The sequence below is a fragment of the Pan troglodytes genome, chromosome 6 (genome assembly GCF_028858775.2).
Source record: "Pan troglodytes isolate AG18354 chromosome 6, NHGRI_mPanTro3-v2.0_pri, whole genome shotgun sequence".
Classification (NCBI taxonomy): Eukaryota; Metazoa; Chordata; class Mammalia; order Primates; family Hominidae; genus Pan; species Pan troglodytes.
Genome location: NC_072404.2, coordinates 111,642,296 through 111,666,124, shown reverse-complemented (window position 1 = coordinate 111,666,124; position 23,829 = coordinate 111,642,296). Strand labels below are relative to the sequence as shown.

The 23,829-nt window shown below is 47.1% G+C and overlaps 1 protein-coding gene across 12 annotated transcripts in view; it reads right to left on the bottom strand.

Moving 5' to 3' along the window:
- The window catches only part of CUX1 (cut like homeobox 1), a 468,245-nt gene that overhangs the window by 166,312 nt on the left and 278,104 nt on the right, over nt 1-23,829 (bottom strand). For all 12 annotated transcript variants that reach the window (XM_054656168.2, XM_054656169.2, XM_003949225.6 and 9 more), the window contains exons 5-8: nt 20,852-20,989; nt 13,793-13,916; nt 6,514-6,590; nt 3,018-3,084 (exon numbers count right to left, since the gene is read on the bottom strand). In XM_054656168.2, coding sequence (XP_054512143.1) covers nt 3,018-3,084; nt 6,514-6,590; nt 13,793-13,916; nt 20,852-20,989 — 406 coding nt within the window. The remainder of the gene's footprint in view (nt 1-3,017; nt 3,085-6,513; nt 6,591-13,792; nt 13,917-20,851; nt 20,990-23,829) is intronic.

The following is a 23,829-nucleotide window of genomic DNA, read 5'->3' as shown; positions in this document are numbered from 1 at the left end:
GGCTCCCAAAGTGCTGGGATTACAGGTGTGAGCCACCGCGCCTGGCCCTAAGAATCCCTCCTTCAGAAGAGGGAAAATAAATTGTTTTTGAAATGCTGTAAGACCATATGTGAAAAGATTTGCCCCAAGGGGCTTATATTCACAAACATGAATGAAAACGTGTCTGGTCTAATAAAATACATGTAGGTTGGACTTGAAGCAGATGGAATAGTGACAAATCTGTCCTGGAAAATAAAAGGGGAGGGAAAGGCAGTGGGGGAGGTCTCAGAATGAGCCCATGGCCTCCAAAGTTAAAAGAAAGTAGCCAAGATCCAATTTTCTCAGGCCATTCTCTGCATTTTTGGGGGATGACTTACTCTGGGAACTATTACATTACGTGGTTGGTCCTAGGCTGCCTTTGTCAGTGTCCAGACCGTTTCTGATGTGGGAAATGCTCCACCAGGCTGCCCCATCCTACCCCACAGGCAAATCGTTCGGAACCTCTGGCAGGTCCTCCCCAAGACAGGCTTCGCCAGGCTTGTATCTTCACAAACCTCTGCAAAACCTGACTTGACTCATCTTCCAATCCCGAATCCCATACCACCCTCTTTAGGAAGGCTTCCTCGACAATTCTTTCCCTGCGCTCCCCTGATGCCAGGGATGTACTATGCCCTTCCCCAGCTCCCCTGGCTGGTGGGAGGAGAAAGGGGATCAGTTAAGGGCTCCCTGGCGCTGCCCTGGGTCCCTCTTCCCTCCCCAAGGCCACGGCTCCCCTCGAGGGGGCCCTCACCTTCAGGCTCTAGCTACCTTTCCCCCCTGTGGCTCATTCAAACCCAGGCGTGGAAGCCCTGCCAGTACTATGAGCCTAGGAACTGCACCTCTGCAAATAGGCCCAATATTGACCTTTTTTTTTTTGCGATGGAGTCTGGCTCTGTAGCCCAGGCTCGGGTGCAGTGGTGCTATCTCGGCTCATTGCAATCTCTGCCTCCCGAGTTCAAGCGATTCTCCCGCCTCAGCCACCTCAGTAGCTGGGGTTACAGGCGCACGCCACCATGCCCAGCTGATTTTTATATTTTTAGTAGAGATGGGGTTTTGCCATGTTGGCCAGGCTGGTCTCGAACACCTGACCTCAGGTGATCCACCTGCCTTGGCCTCCCAAAGTGCTGGGATTACAGGCGTGAGTCACTGCACCCTGCCAAACTTTCTTCTGACTATCCCAATGGGAGTGCCCTGCCTGCCACCTGCAGGCTCCCTGTCTGACCTGCTGACCGTCAGCGCCCTGTCCCCTTGATTGCAGCACTGGGGCATGCTGGATTGCAATGGCCTGTCTCCCCATGGAGCCGTAACAGTCTCAGAATTTGCACAGGGCGAGGCACAGAGGAAGCCTCTGTGAATGTCTGTTGAATCAATGAATGAATCTATTATCTCTGAGCCATGCCTATCATCTAACCGAGTGAGTCTCTCTCCCTTCGTGCACACCACACCCCTCGGCCTGGCACCACTGGGGAGACAAGAATGTTTCTTACTTCAGAGGGCAGGTGGGGCACACCCCAAGAGAGCCACTGCCCTCTCAGCTACAGTCCTGAGACAGGGCTAATTTTTATGTGAAGGACAATCAGCCCCTGACATGTTTTTTAAAACTAAAACAATATTTTTAAAAATTTTTTAGGGGCAGGGTCTTGCTCTGTTGCCCAGGCTGGAGTGCACTGGTACGATCACAGATCACTGCAGCCTCAACTCCTGGGTTCACATGATCCTCCCACCTCAGGCTCCCAAGTAGCTGGGACTACAGGTGCACACTGCCATGCCCAGTGAAATATAGTAAGTTTTAAAAATCAGATTTACTGAGAAAAACAACTTACTTAGTGCAAGTAAGTAAGCTGCTTAATCAGGTCCAAGCAGTAATTGAGAGAAGAGAGTAGCTGATCTAGTGGTGATGTTTTAGTCTTTGTAAGTTTCATACTCATGATCAGAATCCATTCTGACCACCAGGCTAGGAAGCTGGGCTCTCGAGGTCTCAGGCTACTAAACGACCCAGAGCAAAGGGCCAAGAACCCCACACAGCATCCTGAAAGCAACAGACCCAGCAGCACCCTCAAAGCCCAAGGTCACGTGAGATGGGGCAGAGGGACAGTAAGTGCCAGCACCCCATACAGAGGTGGAGCCTGGTGGGACAGCGGCGCCATTCAGAAGTACCCATCTTCTTGCCGATGCCCACGGAGGCACTGTGTGAGCAGAGTGCGGGGACCTTTGTAACTGGAATAGGGAAACCCAAGAGACATGGCAGTAAGCACGCGTGTGTGTTTCCGCGGAAGATGGGAAGAGCCTTCCAGAACAGGAAAAAGTGGTTCAAACTCTAGTCTGGCATTGCTCCCCGGGAGTTTGGTAGAGGAGGCAATGGCTAGGAGCAATTTCTGCCATTTCTTCATCTTTTCATGATTTACGTCAATTATTATTTCTTCCTTGCTGGTGTTCTGCATGAAAGATGGGCGGGTAAAAAGTACACTTGTAGTGGACACCTCTAATTTCCTTTGGACAAGAGCTGGGTAGGAATTGGCCTTTTGTGACTCTGCCTGCCCGAATCTGTGTCTATCCGTATATCCACACCTAGCGTTGTTAGGTGTGACATGAACCCCTACGCCTGCGTGGGAATGTGCTTATTCTGGGGCAGGCCTTCCTAAAGGGCCCTGGGAGAAATGAAGAACTGTGGCCCAGGGAAAAAGACATGTGATTTACCCAGACTCAACTCCACACAAAAAATGTCCCATGTGTCACATCTTATATAAACTAACTCCCAAATTTTCATGGCAGAAGGCATAGCAGTGACCAGCCTTCACAATAAAGAAGGAAAGAAGTTTGTTGGAAGGATTACCCAGTGAGTGCTAGAACGTGCATTGAACCGACGCAAGTAACTCATGGGAAATACACTGTGTCCCTGCAGCAGCACAGAGGTCAAGAACCTTCTCGATCCTGCCCTACTCAAGCAAAATCAGGTGAGAAATGCGTATGGATAAGGGAGGCCAAGCAGAGAGACTTACTTTGCAGTAGTTTCTTCATCGTATTTGGTTTTCAGGTCAAATAATTCTGTTCGAGTTTTTTCCAGGGCTGAAAGGCAAAGAATTACTAACTATTTAAATGAAATTTTAAAAGAATGCATACACAGGTAATCTATTCCCATTTCAAAAGAGGCAAAGATTTCTGTGAAGAGCGAGGTGCGTGGAAAAATAAAGATTAAAAACACACAAAAGAGGCCAAGATGATGAAAATACAAAAAATGGAATAGGAAATCCCCCTTCATTTCTGCCTCATCTAATCCCAAGCACCTACAAAGACAGAACCAATGTTAATAGTTTCCTCCCTCCCTCCCTCCCTTCCTTTCTTCTTTCCCACTCTCCCTTCCTTCTTTCTTTCTTTCCCTTCCGTTTTTAAGAGACAAGTTTTCTCACTCTGCCACCCAGGCTGGAGTATAATGGCACAATCACAGCTTACTGCAACCTTTAACTCCTGGGCTCAAGCCATCCTCTTGCCTCAGCCTCCCAAGTAGCTGGGACTACAGGTGCAAGCCACTACGCTTGGCCAATATTTTAAAACACTGTTGTAGAGACAGGGTTTTGCTATGTCGCCCAGGCTGGTCTGGAACTCCTGGCCTGAAGTCATCCTCTCACCTTGGCCTCCCAAAGGGCTGGGATTACAGGTGTGGGCCACTGTACCTGGATGATTTCATGTTTTAAGGTGTATTTTATTATTTCTGGTTGGGCGAGGTGGCTCACACTTTGGGAGGCTGAGACGGGCAGATCACCTGAGGTCAGGAGTTTGAGACCAGCCTGGCCAACATGGCGAAACTCTGTCTCTACTAAAAATACAAAAACTAGCCAAGCATGGTGGCGCATAGCCTGTAATCCCGGCTACTTGGGAGGATAAGGCAGGAGAATCACTTGAACCCTGGAGATGCAGGTTGCAGTGAGCCGAGATCATGCCACTGCACTCCAGGCCTGGGTGACAGAGCGAGACTCATTTCAAAAAAGTGTAACAAAATAAAAGAAAGTGTATTTTACATTAAGAAAAAATTTTCCATACATAATTGCATGTATATATGTGTGTGTATATATCTTTTTTTATTTTCTACCCCCATAAATGGGACAGTATGAATATTTCTTGAGACTAGCATTTTTCCCTGGGCAGTATGGTATGGCAGTCCTTCCACATGTGGACCCAGGCAGTGGCAATAACCTTCAGTTCTCTCATCAGGATACCTGGAAATGAAGCTGCTGGCTGAACAGCTTGGGCACTGGAGCTTTACATAAATGCCACCCAGCTGGCCTCCCAAGAGGCTCCTTCCATGCCCATCCATTCCATAAGTGCCACTTCACCGTCACCAACACTGGATGTTTCAATAATTTTTGACAAGTCTTTGTCAGGCCAGAATTGCTATATTTTTTTTAAAGGCCAGGTGCGGTAGCCCACACCTGTAATCCCCCAGCATTTTGGGACACTGAGGTGGGAGGATCACTGGAGGCCAGAACTTCAAGACCAGCCTGGGCAACACAGTGAGACTCCATGTCCATAAAAGAAATAATGAAAAAAAAAGTAGCCATGTGTGGTGGTGTTTGCCTGCAGTCCCAGCTACTTGGGAGGCTGAGGCAGGAGGATCACTTCAGCCCAGGAGTTTGAGGCTGCAATGAGCTATGATTGTATCACTGCTCTCCAACCTGAGCGACAGAGACCATGTCTCTAAAATGAAATAAAAAATTAGGCTGGGTGCAGTGGCTCACGCCTGTAATCCTAGCACTTTGGGAGGCTGAGGCAGGTGGATCACTTGAGGTCAGGAGTTCGAGACCAGCTTGGCCAACATGGCGAAACCTCGTAAAAATACAAAAATTAGCCGGGCATGGTGGCATGCGCCTGTAATGCCAGCTACTCGGGAGGCTGAGGCAGGAAAATCACTTGAACCTAGGGCAGAAGAATCACTTGAACCCGGGGAGCAGAGGTTGCAGTGAGCCAAGATTGTGCCACTTCACTTCAGCCTGGGCAACAGAGCGAGACTCCGTCTCAAAAATAAATAAATAAATAATTTAAAAATGCTGTCAGTCTGACAGGCAAAACAGTCTTTCACTAATTGAATCTGCATCTCCCTGACTGTAAAAAAAACTTTGTATTTTTTCATATGTGTAGTTTCCATTTGCATTTCTTCTGTGAACTGACTGTTCATATCCCTTGCTTATTGTTTGACTGCACTGTTTCTCTCCTTTAATGGATTGATTGACAGCCTTTACATTTTTTAATTATCCGTTTGTCAAATTTGTGGTGATTATTTTCTCCCACTCTCGTCATTTGTGTTTTAAGTTGAATTATGACTTCTGATGTCTGTCTACATTTAAATAATCTGCTCAGTTCTGGGTCATCAAAAAAAATAATAAAAATTTAAAAATACATTTAAATGAAATACATGGTGATGCTTCTCTTTCAGAAATAAAAGAGAGAGGCTGGGTGTGGTGGCTCACTTGAGCTCAGGAGATAGAGACCGGACTGGCCAATGTGGTGAAACCTCATCTCTACTAAAAACACAAAAATTAGGCGGGTATTATGGCGGGCATCTGTAATCCGACCTACTGGGGAGGCTGAGGTGGGAGGATTGCTGGAGCCCACAGAGGTAAAGGTTGCAGTGACCTGAGATCACACCACTGCACCCCAGCCTGGGTGACAGAGCAAGACCCTGTCTCAAAAAAAACAAAAACAAAACAAAACAAAAAAAGAAATAGAGAGAGGGCTGGGCGCGGTGGCTCACGCCTGTAATCCCAGCACTTTGGGAGCCTGAGGCGGGTGGATCATGAGGTCAAGAGATCGAGACCATCCTGGCTAACATGATGAAACCTCGTCTCTACTAAAAATACAAAAAATTAGCCAGGCATGGTGGTGGGCGCCTGTAGTCCCAGCTACTCGGGAGGGTGAGGCAGGAGAATGGCATTAACCCAGGAGGCGGAGCTTGCAGTGAGTCAAGATCGTGCCACTGCACTCCAGCCTGGGTGACAGAGCGAGACTCCGTCTCAAAAAAAAAAAAAAAAAAAGAGAGAGAAAGAAGTTTAAAGATACTGTAAAAACTTGAGCATAACCTTTTTTGGTGGCTTTTAAATTTTAAAGGTCTGAAATTACTGTTCTCCTTAACTTCACTTAGGGTAGAAGTGAGTTGTTTTTTTTTTTTTTCTATTATTGTTCCAAATGAAATGTCAGTCCTTGACAGTTTGGTGATTTAGAAGTGTTTGTTGGAAAAAGAGCAGGAAGCAAGGATGGCGTGTGGAAGGGATGAAAATGGAATCGAGATCCTCCCACCTCTACATTAACAACTCAAAGTCAGTGAGGAATGAGGCGCAGCAGCTGGCGGGCGTGCTGCGGAATTCTTCAGCGTGGGCTCCCGGCAGCTCCCACGGCCCCGAAGAGCAACAGGTATCCGCGGGGCCCGGGGCGGTCAGGGGGCTGACCCAACTCTCCCCCTGGGTCCTCCCCACATCCATGGTACTAGGAAGGAGAGTATCAAACCTGTTTGTAGGCTCTGAACCTTATGCTCAGCTTCCTCCAGCTTTGAGGTGGTGGACATCTGTGTCTCCTGCAGCTTTCTGCAAAGGAAGGGGACGAAGCCAAATTGGTCATCTCCTTTACCAACTGAAATGCACGTGTGCCTTTCGGCTGAGCTCAGCTCCCTCCCTGCGCTCAGCTGGCGGCAGGCTCGCCACGGGGTATCGCCCGCAACGACACGTGTGCCGTGGGCCCCGCTCCCGCAGCTTCCACACCCCAACTTTGTAACTGCGTGTCACATCACAGCGTGTGTGCAACCCGTGGGGCTTGATGGGTGGTAATTGGCGTAGAAGGTTATCCTAAATGTAATTTGTTCTTGAAATGCCAGATTTTAAAAAGAAAAAAAAAAATCATCATCATGCACTCATTGTTTTCTGAAGTTAGCGCAAGAAGAATGATCCATTTACATTCTGCTGACACAATGAAGGAGTTTGTTGGAATAAAGGATGCACTAAATAGATGTGGCAGCTGTTCCGTCTCTGTTATAATGGAATGCAAACGCAACTGCAATACCTAATGGGGACATTGTGAATGCTCGCAACTGCATTCCACAGATTCAGATTTCCCAGGATCTCTAAGTGAATTCCCTGGTCAATAAATAGCATTCCTTCCTCTTAATCTGGAGAAAAAAAAAAAAAACCCTCCAAAAATAAGTTTATTATTTTTATATCATATGAATTTAACATATGCTCTCATAATAATAAACTGGGATACAGAAAAGTAGAAATGACACAGTTTACAAAGTCAACCCAATTCTCATCACCTCTAGAAAAGCACTGTTAATATTTTCATGTATTTCAATTATGGACACTCAGGGATGTAATCAAATATGACAAGAGCATGGGAAGTGAAAGAGTCTTACTATTCCTTGGCTCATTTCCGCTCCTCAGATAGAGTTCATTTGTATTTTTCTAAAATGTTTCTGCATGTACAGAAATACGACATCATATGTAACAGTCTAAAGTGTAATATAAACAAATATGTAACATACTATAGCAAAATATGAATATGTAACATATGATATGTAACAGCCTATAGTGTAATAAAAGCAAACACATAACACACTATAGCATAATAGAAATTAATGCATAACAAATGATAGTGTACTATGAACTAATATGTAATAAGCTGTAGCATAATATGAACTAATACGTAACACACTATAGTGTAACAAACTACTATGTAACACGTTATAGGGTAATATGAACTAATACATAACACACTACAGCGTAATATGAACGAATGCATAACACACTAGAGCGTAACATGAACTAACACGTAACAAGCTATAGTGTAATACAAACTAATATGTAACATGCTATAGCATAATATGAATTAATATGTAACATATTATAGTGGAATGTGAACTAATGTAATATACTACGGCTTAATATGAACTAATATGTAACATGCTATAGCATAATGTGAATATGTAACACACTATAGCACAATATAAATTAATATGTCACATAGTATAGCAAAATATGAATGAAATATACTATAGCATAGTACGAACTAATATGCAGGATACTATAGTGTAATAATGAAGTAATGTAATATACTATAGTGTAATATGAATATGAAATAGGCTACTGAAATAGAAGTATTTAATATAGTACAGTATAATATAATCTCCCCGCCCTGTTCTTTTAATACAAAGGTGATCACAACGTGCACCACATTCTGGGGTCCCTTATTCACTTTTCTCTGTATTTTGGAAATGTTCTATTCCAGCAAACATAGTTCTCCCTCATTCTTATTAAATAATTAACTTAAGCCTCTGTGGACACTCAGATGGTTTCTAGGTTTCTTTCTACTGAACAGTCCCTCAACGATCATTGTGGAGATATTGTTGTATAATTTTGAGAGTGAATCTGTTGGAGATGAAATGCTAACAGAGGAATTACAATGGCCAAAGAGTATCTGCAATTTTTTTTTTTTTTTTTTTTTTTGGAGACAGAGTCTTGTTCTGTCACCCAGGCTGGAGAGCAATGGCATGATCTCGGCTCACTGCAACGTCTGCTCCAGGGTTCAAGCAATTCTCATACCTTAGCCTCCCAAGAAGCTGGAATTACAGGTGTGCACCACCAAGTCTGGCTGTTTTTTGTATTTTTAGTAGAGATGGGGTTTCACCATGTTGGCCAGGCTGGTCTCGAACTCCTGGCCTCAAGTGATCCGCCTGCCTTAGCCTCCCAAAGTGCTGAAATTGCAGGCATGAGCCACCTCGCCTGGCCACTTTTCTTGTTTTGATAGATAGTGAAAAACTTCCCAACAAAAAACTTTCACCAATTTAAACTCCCACCAACAATATGTAAGTGTGTTTTCGTATACTCTGCCAACACAAGATAAAATCAAATTTAAATTTTTACTGCTGAGTAAAGCTATGTTATTTCTCTTTGTATGACATGCCGACTTATCTCCTTTGCCTATTTTTGTAGAGCGGATTTTGTTCTTATTAATTTAGAAGACCTCTTTGTATATGAAGAAAATTAGCCTTTTGTCTTACATGGTACAAATATTTCTTCACAGTTTGTTGATGTTTTTAAAATGTTATTTGTTTTTGAGAATCTGTTTTAAGTTTTATATAGTCATATTAATAAAAACAAATATGTACCCCAGTTTTCTTCCAGTATGTTTGTGACAAAAAATTATAATATTTAAATCCTAGATCCATCAACAATTTTTTGTTATAAAGAATGACGCCTGTAATCCCAGCAGTTTGGGAAGCTAAGGTGGGCAGGTCACTTGTGGTCAGGAGTTCAAGACCAGCCTTGCCAACATGGTGAAATCCTGTTCTACTAAAAATATAAAAATTAGCTGGGTGTGATGTTGGGCACCTGTAACCCCAGCTATTTGGGAGGCTGAAGCAGGAGAATTGCTTGAACCCAGGAGGTGGAGGTTGCAGTGAGCTGAGATCGTGTCACTGCACTGCAGCCTAGGTGACAGAGAGACTTTGTCTCAAAACACACACACACACACACACACACACACACACACACACACAGAGAGACAAAATGAATGAAGTAAATTCTAGCTTCAGCCCTTCCCTCTAAGAATCAGTTATTGTATATTTTAATATAGCTAATCCCTTTACCTAATTTGAAAAGTCAAGAGCTGGGCACAGTGACTTATGTCTGTAATCCTAGCACATCAGGAGGTGAGGCGGGCAGATAACCTGAGGTCAGGAGTTCGAAACCAGCCTGAGCAACATGGAGAAAACCTATCTCTACTGAAAAATTAGCCAGGCTTGGTGGCACACACCTGTAATCCCAGCTACTCAGGAGGCTGAAGCAGGAGAATCACTTCAACCTGGAGCGGAGGGTTGCAGTGAGCTGAGATTGTGAGACTGCATTCCAGCCTGGGTGACAGAGCAAAACTCTGTCTCAAAAAACAAGAAAAGTCAACTTAATAATATTTAATTCCCATATGTGTTTATTTCCACATTGTGGTAATGCATGAGTTTGCTGTAGGAAGATGTACAATCATACTGCACTGTAAATAATTTTGTACGGTGCATGTTTTGACTTCATATTATATTAGGTATGTTTCTCATGTTACTATGAATTCTCCCTAAGTATTATTAATATTTTAACAGTGACATAACATCCCAGTTAGGGATGGTCCCTTCTTTTTACTAACCCATTTCTCCATGGCAGGGCACTGAGATTGCTCGCGTTTTCCCCCTTGATCACTCACTGGTGAGGAGTGCTTTCCTAAAAGGCATTTACTTAGGACCAAATCCGTATCAACGGGGTCAAGGGTCTGCCCATCTGTCCGAGCCTTGACTCTGTGATGCACACTCCTTTCCTGGAGTCTGTGCCCTGCCGCACTCCCCCAGGGACGATGGATGCGGCCTCCACCTGCAGAGTTGGGCGTGGCCCCAAGGGACTGGCCTTGGTCTGGCAACCAGGGCTCCAGGTGGCCACAATGGAGCAGACGGGGAGGCCAGGGCTGCAGAGATGGGCAGGTGCCAGTCTGGAGTTGCAAAGTCCCACCTCTGGCCCTGATTAGCTGCAAAAGCTGTAGGAGGTACCTCACCCACGACCTACTTTCTCCCTCTATGAAAAGAGATGGTCTACATTGCAGATCCATCCTGGGCAATTAGTGAGAGAATGTACTGAAAGCCTATGGCCAAGTTCTGATGCAGGGAGGGCCCCGGGTGGGCGGGAGCTGGCAGTTCTCTTTTATTTCATTTTTATTTGGAGACAGAGTTTTGCTCTTGTTGTCCAGGCTGGAATGCAATGGTGTGATCTCGGCTTACTGCAAACCTTTGCTTCCTGGGTTCAAGCCATTCTCCTGCCTCAGCCTCCCGAGTAGCTGGGATTACAGGCATGTGCCACCACGCCTGGCTTATTTTGTATTTTTTCAGTAGAGATGGGGTTTCACCATGTTGGTCAGGCTGGTCTTGAACTCCTGACCTCAAGTGATCCACCCACCTCACCCTCCCAAAGTGCTGGGATTACAGGTGTGAGCCACTGCGCCCAGCCTCTTTTCTTTTCTTTTTTGAGACAAGGTCTCGCTCTGTTACCCATGTTGGATTGCAGTGGCCTGATCATAGCTCACTGCAGCCTGGAACTCCTGACCTCAAGTAATCCTCCTGCCTCAGCCTCCCAAGTAGCTGAGACTATAGGCACATGCTGACATGCATGGCTCATTCATTCATTCATTCATGCCATAGAGATGGCATATCTCTATATTGCCCAGGCTGGTCTCGAACTCCTGAGTTCAAGGGATCCTCCTGCCTCAGTCTCTCAAAGTGCTGGGATTACAGATGTGAGCCACTATGCCCAGCCAGTTTTCTTTTTGAATGAAGTCAGCTTAATGGCATTCCTCAGAGGCCTTCATGATGCTGCAGGGCAGGCGAGCCCCAAAGGAGGGCTTAGCTGGCAAGGGCTCTGGGCTTCAGCCAGGAGGGAATTCAAAGGCGAGCTGGTGGTAGGGCTGAAGAAGGCAGCTTTATGGAGGTGGCAGCGTTACAGCTCTGTGACTGGTCTCGTGAGGTAGGACTGCCCCATAGGCCGTGTGCTGCCAGTAGCAGCTGAGGACAATTTTGTACTCATATTTTGTACTCATAATCTGTACTCGGATTAAGAGGCAGTTTATACAGAAATTTCTAGAGAATGGGTAGTACCTTTTGGGCTGTGAGATCATTGCTGTGGAAAGGGGTGGTAACTCCTGGGTGTTGCCAAGGCAATGGTAAACTGATGTGGCACACTGGTGGGCATGTTTTATAGAAAGCTGCTTCTCTCCAGGCCCTGTTTTAGCTAGTCTTCAATTTGGTCCAGTGTCTAAGCCCCACCTCCTAACCCAATGATATTGTTACAGAGCCCACCTTAGAAAAATTCACCAAGGGCCGGGTGCGGTGGCTCACGCCTGTAATCCCAGCACTTTGGGAGGCCGAGGCGGGCAGATCACAAGGTCAAGAGATCGAGACCATCCTGGCCGACATAGTGAAACCCCGTCTCTACTAAAAATACAAAAATTAGCTGGGCGTGGTGGCGTGCACACCTGTAGTCCCAGCTTCTCGGGAGGCTGAGGCAGGAGAATCACTTGAACCTGGGAGGCGGAGGTTGCAGTGAGCCAAGATTGCGACACTGCACTCAAGCCTGGGTGACAGAGTGAGACTCCATCTCAAAAAAAAAAAAAAAAAAGAAAAAAGAAAAGTTCACCAAGTATTCAGCATAGGAAGTCAACTGAAAATAAAACAACAAAATCCCACACCAGCCACAACACAGTCCCACTTGGCCCCTAACCTGTAGTCATAAATTTAGTGCTTCCTGTTGATGGATACATACATTTCTTCATACTAGAGTTAAAATTCAGTATCTTTTTTTTCCCTTTTTTGCTTTTCTTTTACTTGATGGGAGCGGGTATAAAACTTAATACCTTAATTTAACCCATGAGTTTAAAAAAATCCAATCTAGGCCAGCCGTGGTGGCTCACACCTGTAATCTCAGCACTTTGAAAGGCTGAGGTGGGTGGATCACCTGAGGTCAGGAGTTCAAGACCAGCCTGGCCAACATGGTGAAACCCCGACTCTACTAAAAATACAAAAGTTAGCCAGGCGTGGTGGCGCATGCCTGTAATCCCAGCTTCTTGGGAGGCTGAGGCAGGAGAATCACTTGAACCCAGGAGGCGGAGGTTGCAGTGAGCCGAGATTGCGCCATTGCACTCCAGTCTGGGCAATGAGAGTGAAACTCTGTCTTAAAAAAAAAAAAAAAAAAGATCTATACGGTTGGGATCCGTAAGCTCAATAGTCCTTATTGTTGTTACAAGGAATCTAACTTTCATTAACTCATCACACTAGGGGAAAACCAACTCATTATTTGTGGGAAACGTTTTTGGTAATGTAAGTCATTAGAAATCTAAAACTCACATCAGTTACATAGGGCATTAACATATTTTACTGATACTAACTCCCTGATATGTGAGGTAATGAAAGAGGCAATACCAAAAAACCCACTGAGATTGTGTGTGTGCGCGTGTAATATTAAATACATCAGAGAGTCTGTGTGTGTGTGTGTGTAATATTAAATATCAATTGGCTTGAGAAGGCAGAAAGAGTTTAGCACTAGCCCAGGGCTTGTCCCCAGAGGACACACACTGGGAAATGGGCTTTCCTCTCTGGTCTCAGCCCAGGTCCAGCTGCCAGGTGCCACCTTGCTAACGACTCATGCCTTGAGCTTCACCTCTGCACCTGCACGGCTTGGATAGTCTCGGGCCCACTGGCTGCCTGACACCATCCACCGATTGGGAAAGACAGATGCATTTCGCTCAAGGAAACCTCACAAATGTAGAATATCTTTTTTTGGAGATGGAGTCTCACTCTGTTGCCCAGGCTGGAGTGCAGTGGCGCGATCTCGGCTCACTGCAACCTCTGCCTCCTGGGTTCAAGTGAGTCTCCTGCCTCAGCCTAAGTAGCTGGGATTACAGATGCGCGCCACCATGCCCGGCTAATTTTTTTTTGTATTTTTTAGTAGAGACGGGGTTTCACCATGTTGGTCTTGCTGGTCTCGAACTCCTGACCTCATGATCCACCCACCACGGCCTCCCAAAGTGCTGAGATTACAGGCGTGAGCCACCACACCCAGCCAGAATATCATTTTTGAAACATTTTGCCCCTTATAGATTTGGGGTTACAACCTGGGCTTATTTTGCAGATCCATTTATCAACATGTCTGATGATGTGAAGTTCAGGGGCAAATGCTATGTCAGTCTGTGTGTGCCTGGAAGTCATGCTCACCTCTCCTTTTCTGCAAAGTCATTCTGTAACTTCTGTTCCTTCTCAAGAGCTATGGTTTCGGCTTGGTTCTTCAGTGTCTGTTCATATTCTCGGATTTTCTCTTTAAGTGCTTTTATCGTAACCTCTGCAGAAAAGAAAAAAAAAAAAAAAACCTACAGTAAGAGAAGCACACAATTCCATATGGCTGTAGGTACAAGGCTCTCATAACCTGGTAGGATCGGTGTGTTTTAAACCTTAGCTCTTCAACTCTGACACAAAATCAATGGTTATGAGTCCCTTCGGAGACCTTTTACTCCCTAAATGTTAAATTGAACTTTAAACGTTTAGGCTGAGGAGGATCAATGGATTTTGCTGAAAAGAAGAGCTTTGGTTTCTGTAGTACCAGTCAAAGAAAAAAAAGGGTGGGGGGAGGTGGAAATCAATGGTAAAATATCATATCATCTTATTGATGAGTCTTAAATTAGTCCTGTAACTGAGGGATGATTAATAAAGTTTTAGGTGGGTTTAAGTACTTTCTCAGAAAAAAAATAGTTCATAATAGTGTGTGCATTTTGGAAGAAGCAATCGAAGTGGAGTCAAGAAAGTCTACGGTACCCCATTCTCTATGATGTGATGTTTCACATTGCATGCCTGTATCAAAACGTCTCATGTAGCCTACAAATATAGACACCTACTATGTACCCACACAAATTACAAATAAATTAAAAAAAAAAAAAGACGAAAGTCTACAGGCCAAGCACAGTGGCTCACATCTGTAATCCCAGAACTTTAGGAGGCCGAGGTGAGAGGATCCCTTGAGCCCAGGAGTTTGACACCAACCCCAGAAACATAGCGAGCCCCGCCTCTACAAAAAGGGCAAGAATTAGCTGGACGTGGTAGCGCACACCTGCAGTCCCAGCTTAGGGACTTGGGAGGCTGAGGTGGAAGGATGTCTTGAACGCAGGAGTTTGAAGCTGCAGTGAGCTATGATTGCGCCACTGTACTCCAACCTGGGTGACAGAGTGTGAGTGAGTGAATGAGTGAGTGAGAGAGAGAGAGAGAGAGAGAAACGGAGAGCAAAAGAAAGAGAGGGAGACAGAAAAGGAAGAAAGGAAGCAAGCAAGCAGGCCTGGCCCTGCAGCTCTGCTGGTTCACAAGTGACAAGAAACATGTGGTGCTAGGTGGATAAAGCATGGAGGGACTGGGCTGGAAGGGACCCACCCTGGAGTGCCCACCACTCTGGTGGTCATGGGCTGTGTGCAGAGCAGAGGGTGCCGTAGCCTGGGGGAAGATGCTCTGGTGACTGGCATGTGGCCTGGAGGAGTCCTAGAGTGAGGTGTGAGCACCAAGGATGTGGGGCAGCGAGGGGCCCCTTGGGAGGCAGGGCTGTCTTGGGAAAGTGCAGGTCCAGACGGCTCTGGTACCACCAACAGCAGGTTCACAGACATCACCTCAACTGCCCAAATGGGGAACATCAAAGCGGATTTGATGAATGGAACAGACCTGTGGGTGGCTCTGGGGCAGGACAACTCCACCTGCGCCCTCCTCCAGATATGCCTATGCCACTCCGCATGCTGGATGCTTTGTGTGTGGGTGGCTCTGGGGCAGGACAACTCCACCTGCGCCCTCCTCCAGATACGCCTATGCCACTCCGCATGCTGGATGCTTTGTGTGTGGGTGGCTCTGGGGCAGGACAACTCCACCTGCGCCCTCCTCCAGATACGCCTATGCCACTCCGCATGCTGGATGCTTTGTGGAAAAGCACTGTGGCCCCAGCCCCCAGGAGAGGGGAGCTCTTAGGAATTGTCGCCCGCTGCTACAGATCTACCTCTTAGCAGGCGAGGCTCATTTTCTTTGTGTTCCCAGCGCTGGCAAACAGACGCGTGCTCAGGAAAGCACTGTGGCATGAATGACTGAAGGAGCCGAGGCCGGGCAGAGCTGGGGGAAGCCCAGACAGGGCTTGTGGCAATGGAGCTCCCTCTGGTGCAGCAAGGGCACCTGCCAGGTGTGTAACTCACATCCATTCCTGCTCCCTGAGCTGCACAGACATGCGCTGGCCAGAGCAGGAGCAAAACACCTGGGCGATTAACACCCACGCGGCTTAGTGCATACAAGCTAAAGGCTTTTTTTTTTTTTTTTTTTTTTGAGGCGGAGTCTCGCTCAGTGGCCCAGACTGACATGCAGTGGTGCAGTCTTGGCTCACTGTAACCTCTGCTTCCTGGGTTCAAGCAATTCTCCTGCCTCAGCCTCCCGAGTAGCTGGGATTATAGGCGCGCACCACACCTGGCTAATTTTTGTGTGAAAGGCTCTTTTGTTAAGAGAAGAGGTTGGCCTTTTTCATGAGGTGTGTCCCAGAGTGCTTTCCGTAGAGAGGTGGAATTCCACCAACGATCCCATCAGGGCACAGGAGAGGGGACTGGGCAACTTTCCGCCTTTTGGTTTGGCTGTTCAGGTCCTGGAAGAAATGCTCTGTGCACACAGTGGTTGGTGATATGTCTCTCTCAAGCCATACGGACGAGGCCAAAGTGAGGCAAGAGCTGGACACTTCCAGAATGGACTCCAGACAGGTCAGCTCTGAAAAAGCCTGAACTGCTCTGCTACGTCAATGGTCTACACTCTCGTGTAAACATACAGCATTTTTGCCTTTTTTTTTTTTTATTGAGACAGATACTCGCTCTGTCACCCAGGCTGGAGTGCAGTGGCACAATCTCGGCCCACTGCAACCTCTGCCTCCCAGGTTCACACAATTCTCGTGCCTCAGTCTCCCGAATAGCTGGGATTACAGGCTTGTGCCATCACACCTGGCTAATTCTTGTATTTTTTAAGTAGAGACGGGGTTTCACCATGTTGGCGAGGCTGGTCTCGAACTCCTGACCTCAAATGATCTGCTCACTTCGGCCTCCTAAAGTGCTGGGATTACAGGCATGAGCCACCACGCCTGGCCTCATTTTTGCCATTAAGGACCGACTGGAAGGGGCTGTACAGCACTTGGACCCTAACGCTTGCTCCAGTGGGGCTCCTCAGTGACACATCACAGTGTGTGACCTCGACAGTGTGCTGTGCCTGATGAGGTCTCTTTGCCACCCCCTGGACCCGGGTGAGTGCTCACGGACCAGCCCAACCTCAGCCAGAGGCCACTTTATCCTAGCGCCTCTGGCCTTCTGGCCCAGGCTGTATCCCGGGCAGATGCTGGGTGTCTCAGCAGGCCTCCCAGGCATGTGTAGGGGAGGACGGGGCCAGCATAACAGAGAGGAATCTAAAGGGCTTGGCATTACCTGGGGCCTCCATTTACTCATCATTGCGGGGTGGGTGGGGCTGTGGCCCATGAGGCAGAAGTTCCCTCTTTGCTCTAACTTTTATTATGTACCTGATATAGTTTAGATGTTTGTCTCCTCCAAATCTCAGGTTGAAATCTGATCTCCAATGTTGGAAGTGGGGCCAAGTGGGAGGTGTCTGGGTCATGGGGGCGAATCCCTCATGAATGGCTTGGTGGCCTCTCTCTGATGATGAGTCACTGAGATTTGGTTGTTAAGACGTCTGGGATGCCCCCACCTCTCTTGTCCTGTGGCATGCCTGATCCTCTTTCACCTTCTGCCATGAGTAAAAGCTTCCTGAGGACCCTCAGAAGCTGGGCAGAGGCTGGCATCGTGCTCATACAGCCTGCAGAACCATGAGGCAAATAAACCTCTTTTCTTCATCAATTACCCAGCCTAAGGTATTTCTTTACAGCAACACACAATGGACTCACACCATCTTTTTTTTTTTCTTGTTTTAAGAGATAGGTCTTGTTATGTTGTCCAGGCTGGTCTCGAACTCCTGGCCTCAGGAGATCCTCCCGACTTGGTCTCCCAAAGTGCTGGGATTATAGGCATGAGCCATTGTGCTGGCCCCTGCTCTAACTTTTTAATCATTTACACTACTGCTGTGATAATTACAAGAAGTGATGTGCACCGCCCACCTTCCCAAATTATAATCACTTTTATTCTTGGAAGTGGGGGAGAGGAAATGACATTTTTCTGGAGCTTGGGAAAACTTGTTATCCAAATAAAGGGGGGTAAATTTCTTTCAAAAACCACACTGCTGAATAAGTAGCAGGTACTACTGAGTGCCAAATGCTGTGTGTATATGCATATTTAATCTCACACCAACCCTACCTGGTAAGTATCAGAATTGCCTCCCAAGAGAAAGAGGCTTTTAGCAAAGTGAGATAATTTGCCCAAGGTCACATAGCTAGGTGGTAGCAATAAAAGGACTCAAACCAGGTCTGTCTGTCTGTCTGTCTGCCTCCAGAGCCATTCTGTTTTAGAGATGGAGTCTCGCTCTGTTGCCCAGACTGGAGTACAGTGGTGTGATCTTAGCTCACTGCAACCTCCACCTCCCAGGTTCAAGTGATTCTTCCACCTCAGTCTTCTGAGTAGCTGGGATTACAGGCGTGCCCAACCATGCCTGTAATTTTTGTATTTTTAGTATAGATGGGGTTTCGTCATGTTGGCCAGGCTGGTCTCGAACTCATGACCTCAAGTGATCTGCCCACCTTGGCCTCCTTAAGTGCTGGGATTATAGGCGTGAGTCGCTGCACCTGGCCTGGAGCTGTTCTTAAATCTTGGGCTCTATAACTCATTGTGAAAAGCCACTCCTGAGTGTGGATGAGATCTTTGGGGAGAGAACATCCACACCCAGCTTGGCTCCTGGTCAGCCCCTGTGCAAAGCCCTGGCCACTGGGAAGCTGGTAATTTAGGCACCAGTGATAGAAGGAGAAGGGAAGGACAATCCTGCACAGCCCACCAGGCCCCACCTGCACCACCCTCCAACAAAACAAAAGCAAACTCAAAAAAATAAAATAAGCCAGAAAGAGGCTGGGCACGGTGGTACACATGCCTGTAGTCCCAGCTACTCAGGAGGCTGAGGCAGGAGGACTGCTTGAGTCCAGGAGGTCAAGGTTGTTGCAGTGAGCTATGATCATGCAACTGCACTCCAGCCTGGGTGACAGGGCAAGACCCTGAATCTAAAATAAATAAATAAATAAATAAAAAACACTCACCAAACAAACCAGAGAGAGGATCTATCAAAATTAGATACCAGAGGACAATGAAGAGAAAAAAAAAAAAAAACCAGGATACTCCCCTTTAGGGTAGCGTATCTATGAAAACTCAACGTGCAGATTTGCAGGTTACCTTTTACTGCAATACTGGCGTGATTCTGGCAAGAAATGCTTCCTACAAGGGAAGGTAATACCTTCCCTCACAGCAGTTCCAGCCCTAGTAAGCCCAATGCCTCGCTCTCTAGCAGGACAGAGTTGTCCCTTCTAGTCCTAAAGGCTCACCACTCTCTGCAAAGCCAGAAAGAAGCGGGGTCTGGCTTCCCCAACTGCCTGTCACCTCGTGCCCCCAAATTTCAGCAAGGAAGCTATGCTGGCCTGAGGGCTTGAGTACCCCCATGCCCATACTACAGGGAGGTGTGCTCGGAGGTCTTAGGCACCGCCGCCCTCACAGCCCATGCCTCTACCTCTGGCTCTTCACACATCATCACAGATGCTTTCTGGATCATTCCCATGGACAATTCTTCCCTGGTCTATCTGCAGTGTTTTTAAAGCCAAAGGACACTTTTAGAAAGTCTTTGCCAATTGGCCGGGTGTGGTGGCTCACGCCTGTAATCCCAGCACTTTGGGAGGCTGAGGGGGGTGGATCATGAGGTCAGGAGATCAAGACCATCCTGGCTAACACGGTGAAATCCCGTCTCTACTAAAAAAAAAAAAAAAAAAAAAAAAAAAAAAAATTAGCTGGGCGTGGTGGCAGGCTCCTGTAGTCCCAGCTATTCGGGAGGCTGAGGCAGGAGAATGGCGTGAACCCGGGAGGCAGAGCTTGCAGTGAGCTGAGATCGTGCACTGCACTCCAGCCTGGGCGACAGAGCGAGACTCCATCTCAAAAAAAAAAAAAGTCTTTGCCAATTAACTTTTTCTGTTGTTGTTAAAGACTGGATCTTGCTCTGTCACTCAGACTGAGTGCAGTGTCACAATCATGGCTCACTGCAGGCTTGACCTCCTGGGTTCAAGCGATCCTCCCGCCTCAGCCTCTTGAGTGGCTGGGACCACGGGTGTGCACCACCATGCCCAGCTAATTTTTGATGTTCTGTAGAGACAGAGTATTGCTACGTTTCCGAGGCTGGTCTCGAACTTCTGGCCTCAAGCAGTCCTCCCACCTTGGCCTCTCAAAGCGCTGGGATTACAGGTGTGAGCCACCGCACGTGGCCCCAATTAACTCTTTATTGAGGTCTCTACAAATGGTCAATGGAAGGCCACTAGGAATGGGCAGCCTCCCCTTTCAATTTAATTCCGTACTCACATTCCCAAACCAAAACAAACTGGCCGAATTATTCTTTGGAGCTGGCTGAAAAGCCTGCTGCTGCTGCTGTCAGACGGGGGCTGTGATTTTCCTTCAAGCCAAGGAAGCCAACAGGCTCCCGGATCCTGAGTGCCTCTGGATTTTAGGTAAAGGAGAGATTCCTTTGTTCTTCCCTGACGGGAAAAGCCAGGCAACCTTTGCCCTCTCTGTCTTGTTGACGGCTGGGCAAACACACCAAGAGGTTGTTTTCTTTCATTAAATTCCTAATGAATAGGCGATACTGACAAGGCAACAGCGGGGCTTAAGCATGCAGCCTTTAAGATGTGTCTGAAGCCTTAATGTATCCGCAGCAATTATTAAATGACTTACTGTGTGTGACCCTTTGATCATGAGCTGGCTCTCTGACAGGTGTCGCCTGGAGGCAATGCATGGGCCTTTCAAGAGGCAGACCCAATCACGTAATGATACAGGAAGAATTTTCAAAGAATCCTGATCGGTCTCATCAGAGGGCAATAAAATCTTACGTCCTTGTTGTGCAGAGGAAAAGTTTTACTTCGAAATAGCTCAGCATGATTATCATCTCTCTTTAACGACTCAGATTCCTGCCCCACCCTGACTTTATGACGTGTATATTACAAGGAGAGCTGGTCTCAAAAGTATGGGAAAAGCCAATTAAAATAAAAAGAAGAGAAAAAAAAAAAGAAGAGAAGAAAAAGCAAAGAACGCATTTTCCACCAACCTTGATTTTTCACTTCAGCAAATTCCTTGTTGTATTCTTCCAGAGTTTCCCTAAGTTTCTGGTTCTCTGTTTCAATATCGTGCAGGCGCTGCACTTTGAGCTGGAGTTGCTGTCCGAGATCCAAAGCTGGTACGGGATCTGCACAACAGGAAAACAGCCATCACCCCACTCTGCCCGCAAACAGGCCCCCTCCACGGCGGTACACAGGCTCAGAGTGGGGCTCCTGGGACATGAGCTCTGGGGGCTCCCCAGAGGCCACAGTCATGCCCCTGCAGCCAGCCCCCTTGCTGGGTGGGAGAATTCTCCAGTGCTTCACAAAGGATGGATCCAGCCCGGGGTCCTCGAGGTGTGAAAATGGGGTGGCAATAGCCATGAGACTTACTGGTATTTGCCGATTACTCCTGCCTGGTGTGACACTTTCATGATTTTCATTCTTTGATCAGATAAGTAGAGAATTACACCAGGTAGCAGCCCCAGGAGGTCAATCACATCCCCGGAGCTGCACGTGGAGGACGGACAAGTCCGTGGACAGGTGCCGGGATGTTTAAGGGTCCAGTGATTATGAGGCTGGAAGTGACACCTGATGCCTGAGAACGCCACACAGTTCACGGGACACTTTATGGAGATTGTGTCTTTTGAGCCTTACAACAATCTCGAGAAAGAGGCCTCAGAAACTAAAGCCCAGGGAAGCAGAGTGACTCAACTGAGGTCACCCAGCTAGTTGGTTGGCATGGAGAATGCACACCTAAGTCTGTTAACTCCAAGTGATCATGCTTTTTTGTTTGTTTGTTTAAGACAGGGTCTCACTCTGTCGCCCAGGCTGGAGTGCAGTGGCATGATCATGGCTCACTGCAGCCTCCACCTCCTGGGCTCAAGCAATCCTCCCACCTCAGCCTCCCAAGTAGCTGGGACTACAGGCATGCACAAGCACGCTGGGCTAATTTTTGTATTTTTTGGTAAAGATAGGGTCTTCCTATGTTGCCTAGGCCGGTCTCAAACTGGACTCAAGGGATCTGACCGCCTCAGCCTCCCAAAGGATTACAGGCGTGAGCCACCCCACCCGGCCCTGAGTGACCATTCTTTACAACAAGGTAAAGAATGAAGCAGAGGTGAAGCAGAGGAAAGAAACACTTAGGCTTTGTAAGAAGCCACCCCATTTCACGACATGACCACTTTCCATTACGATCCTCCTTCACTAATGAAGCGTGTTCAGAAGAGTCAGGGGTTAGTGGCCGCAGGTCCCAAGGCTGGAGACCCCTGCAGAGGCACAGCTGGTGACCCGGCATGGCCCTGTCGTAGACCAGCTGGCCAGGAGGCCACCACACTCCTGATGATAACAAAGCGCAGAGCAGCGCGCGCTGCACGGCAGCCAGGCCAGCGCTGGGGTCTTGCGGCCAATTCAAGGTCATATCTGCCATCAGATTCACTTCCAGAAAACTGGATTTTAATCCAAAGTCAGAAGTCACAGACCTGGAATTTACAGTACAAACTCACGGCTCTCGCCTTTACTGTAAATTCAACACAGGATAGAGAGACCTTAAATGTTCTTCCGCATCAATGTGATCTTTAGTTTTCTTTCTGCTGCCTAAGAGGCAATTATATTCCGCCTGCTGGGTACCTGGGGCATACTTCCTTTGGAATTCTCAGGCTCCGTCAGAGTGGAAGAATACCCAAATCCACAGGGCTTAGAAAGATTATTGAATATATTTCTGGTATGGGCGCCAGCGTCACTTGTGAGATGGCTGCAGAGATTTAGTCTCCAGTCGAAGAATGCCAAACACCATGCCCAGCGGATCAACAAGAGTATATATTCAAGAGCTCACTTAATTTTCAAATGCCAGAGTCATTAATTTTTCAGACCACCCTAGGTTCCTGGAATCGAGGGCCAGGTCTACCATGCCTCGGTTAACGTATCCGGCGGGAGCCAGGGACTCTTTAGGATGCCAGCGTCTTTGCAGAGTTTACAAAAGGCAGGCGCTGGGATATGTTGGGCTCAACGTCAGCAGATCCCGGGTGCTGGGGTTTCACAGCAACACAGTCCATCATGCAGAATCCCTGGCTGCTGGGCACTTACTCTGCACGTATACACAGCCTATAATTGCATCTCTTTCTGGTGCATGGCTTTTCATTATTATTTTAATCAGCATCAAAATATTTATGTTAAATTTGACTCCAAAAGCTATTTTGGAGGCCAGCTGCAGTGGCTCATGCCTGTAATCCCAGCACTTTGGGAGGCCGAGGGTGGCCGGATTGCTTGAGCTCAGGAGTTCGAGACCAGCCTGGGCAACATGGTGAAAGCCTGTCTCTACAAAACAAAAACACAAACCAAAAAACTAGCCAGGCATGGTGGCGTACCCCTGTAGTCCCAGCTACTGGGGGGCTTAAGGCATGAGAATTCCTTGAGCCCTTGAGGTCGAGGTTGCATTGAGCTGTGATTGAGCCACCGCACTCCAGCCCGGGCAACAGAGCGAAATCCTGTCTTGGGAAAAAAAAAATGCTATCTTGGGGAGATGGTTCTTTGTAAGCAGGAGTCGTGATAACACAAAAAAACGGAATTCCTGAAAAGATTCCAGGTGCTGTTTGTAAAAAAAATTTCCATAACTTCTCTGGATACCTTCACCTTCTCAGCCTGCCCCTCTTCCCCACCTTCACGACCTTGTGCTGGGCAAATGGTTTCAAAAAAGTGAACAGCCCGTTCACAGCCTCCTTTGTACAGAACCACGATTTAAACTTGACATAGAGGTCAGGGAAGAGGAGGTAAAGAGAGGAAGCTTTGATCACGTATAAAATTCTATTAAGAGTTGCTCACGTAGGCTTTCTAGCACAAGTGCCAGCAAATTATATCTTTAAAGAACAAACCTAGTATACTGCCTGCCCTCCCTAAAAGTTCTGTCAACATTTCCAGTTCATTCTTTTCAAAAGGCCAGGACCCCACTGTATCTGCTTCGAATTAAAAAAATAGCTTCTCCCATGCGGTT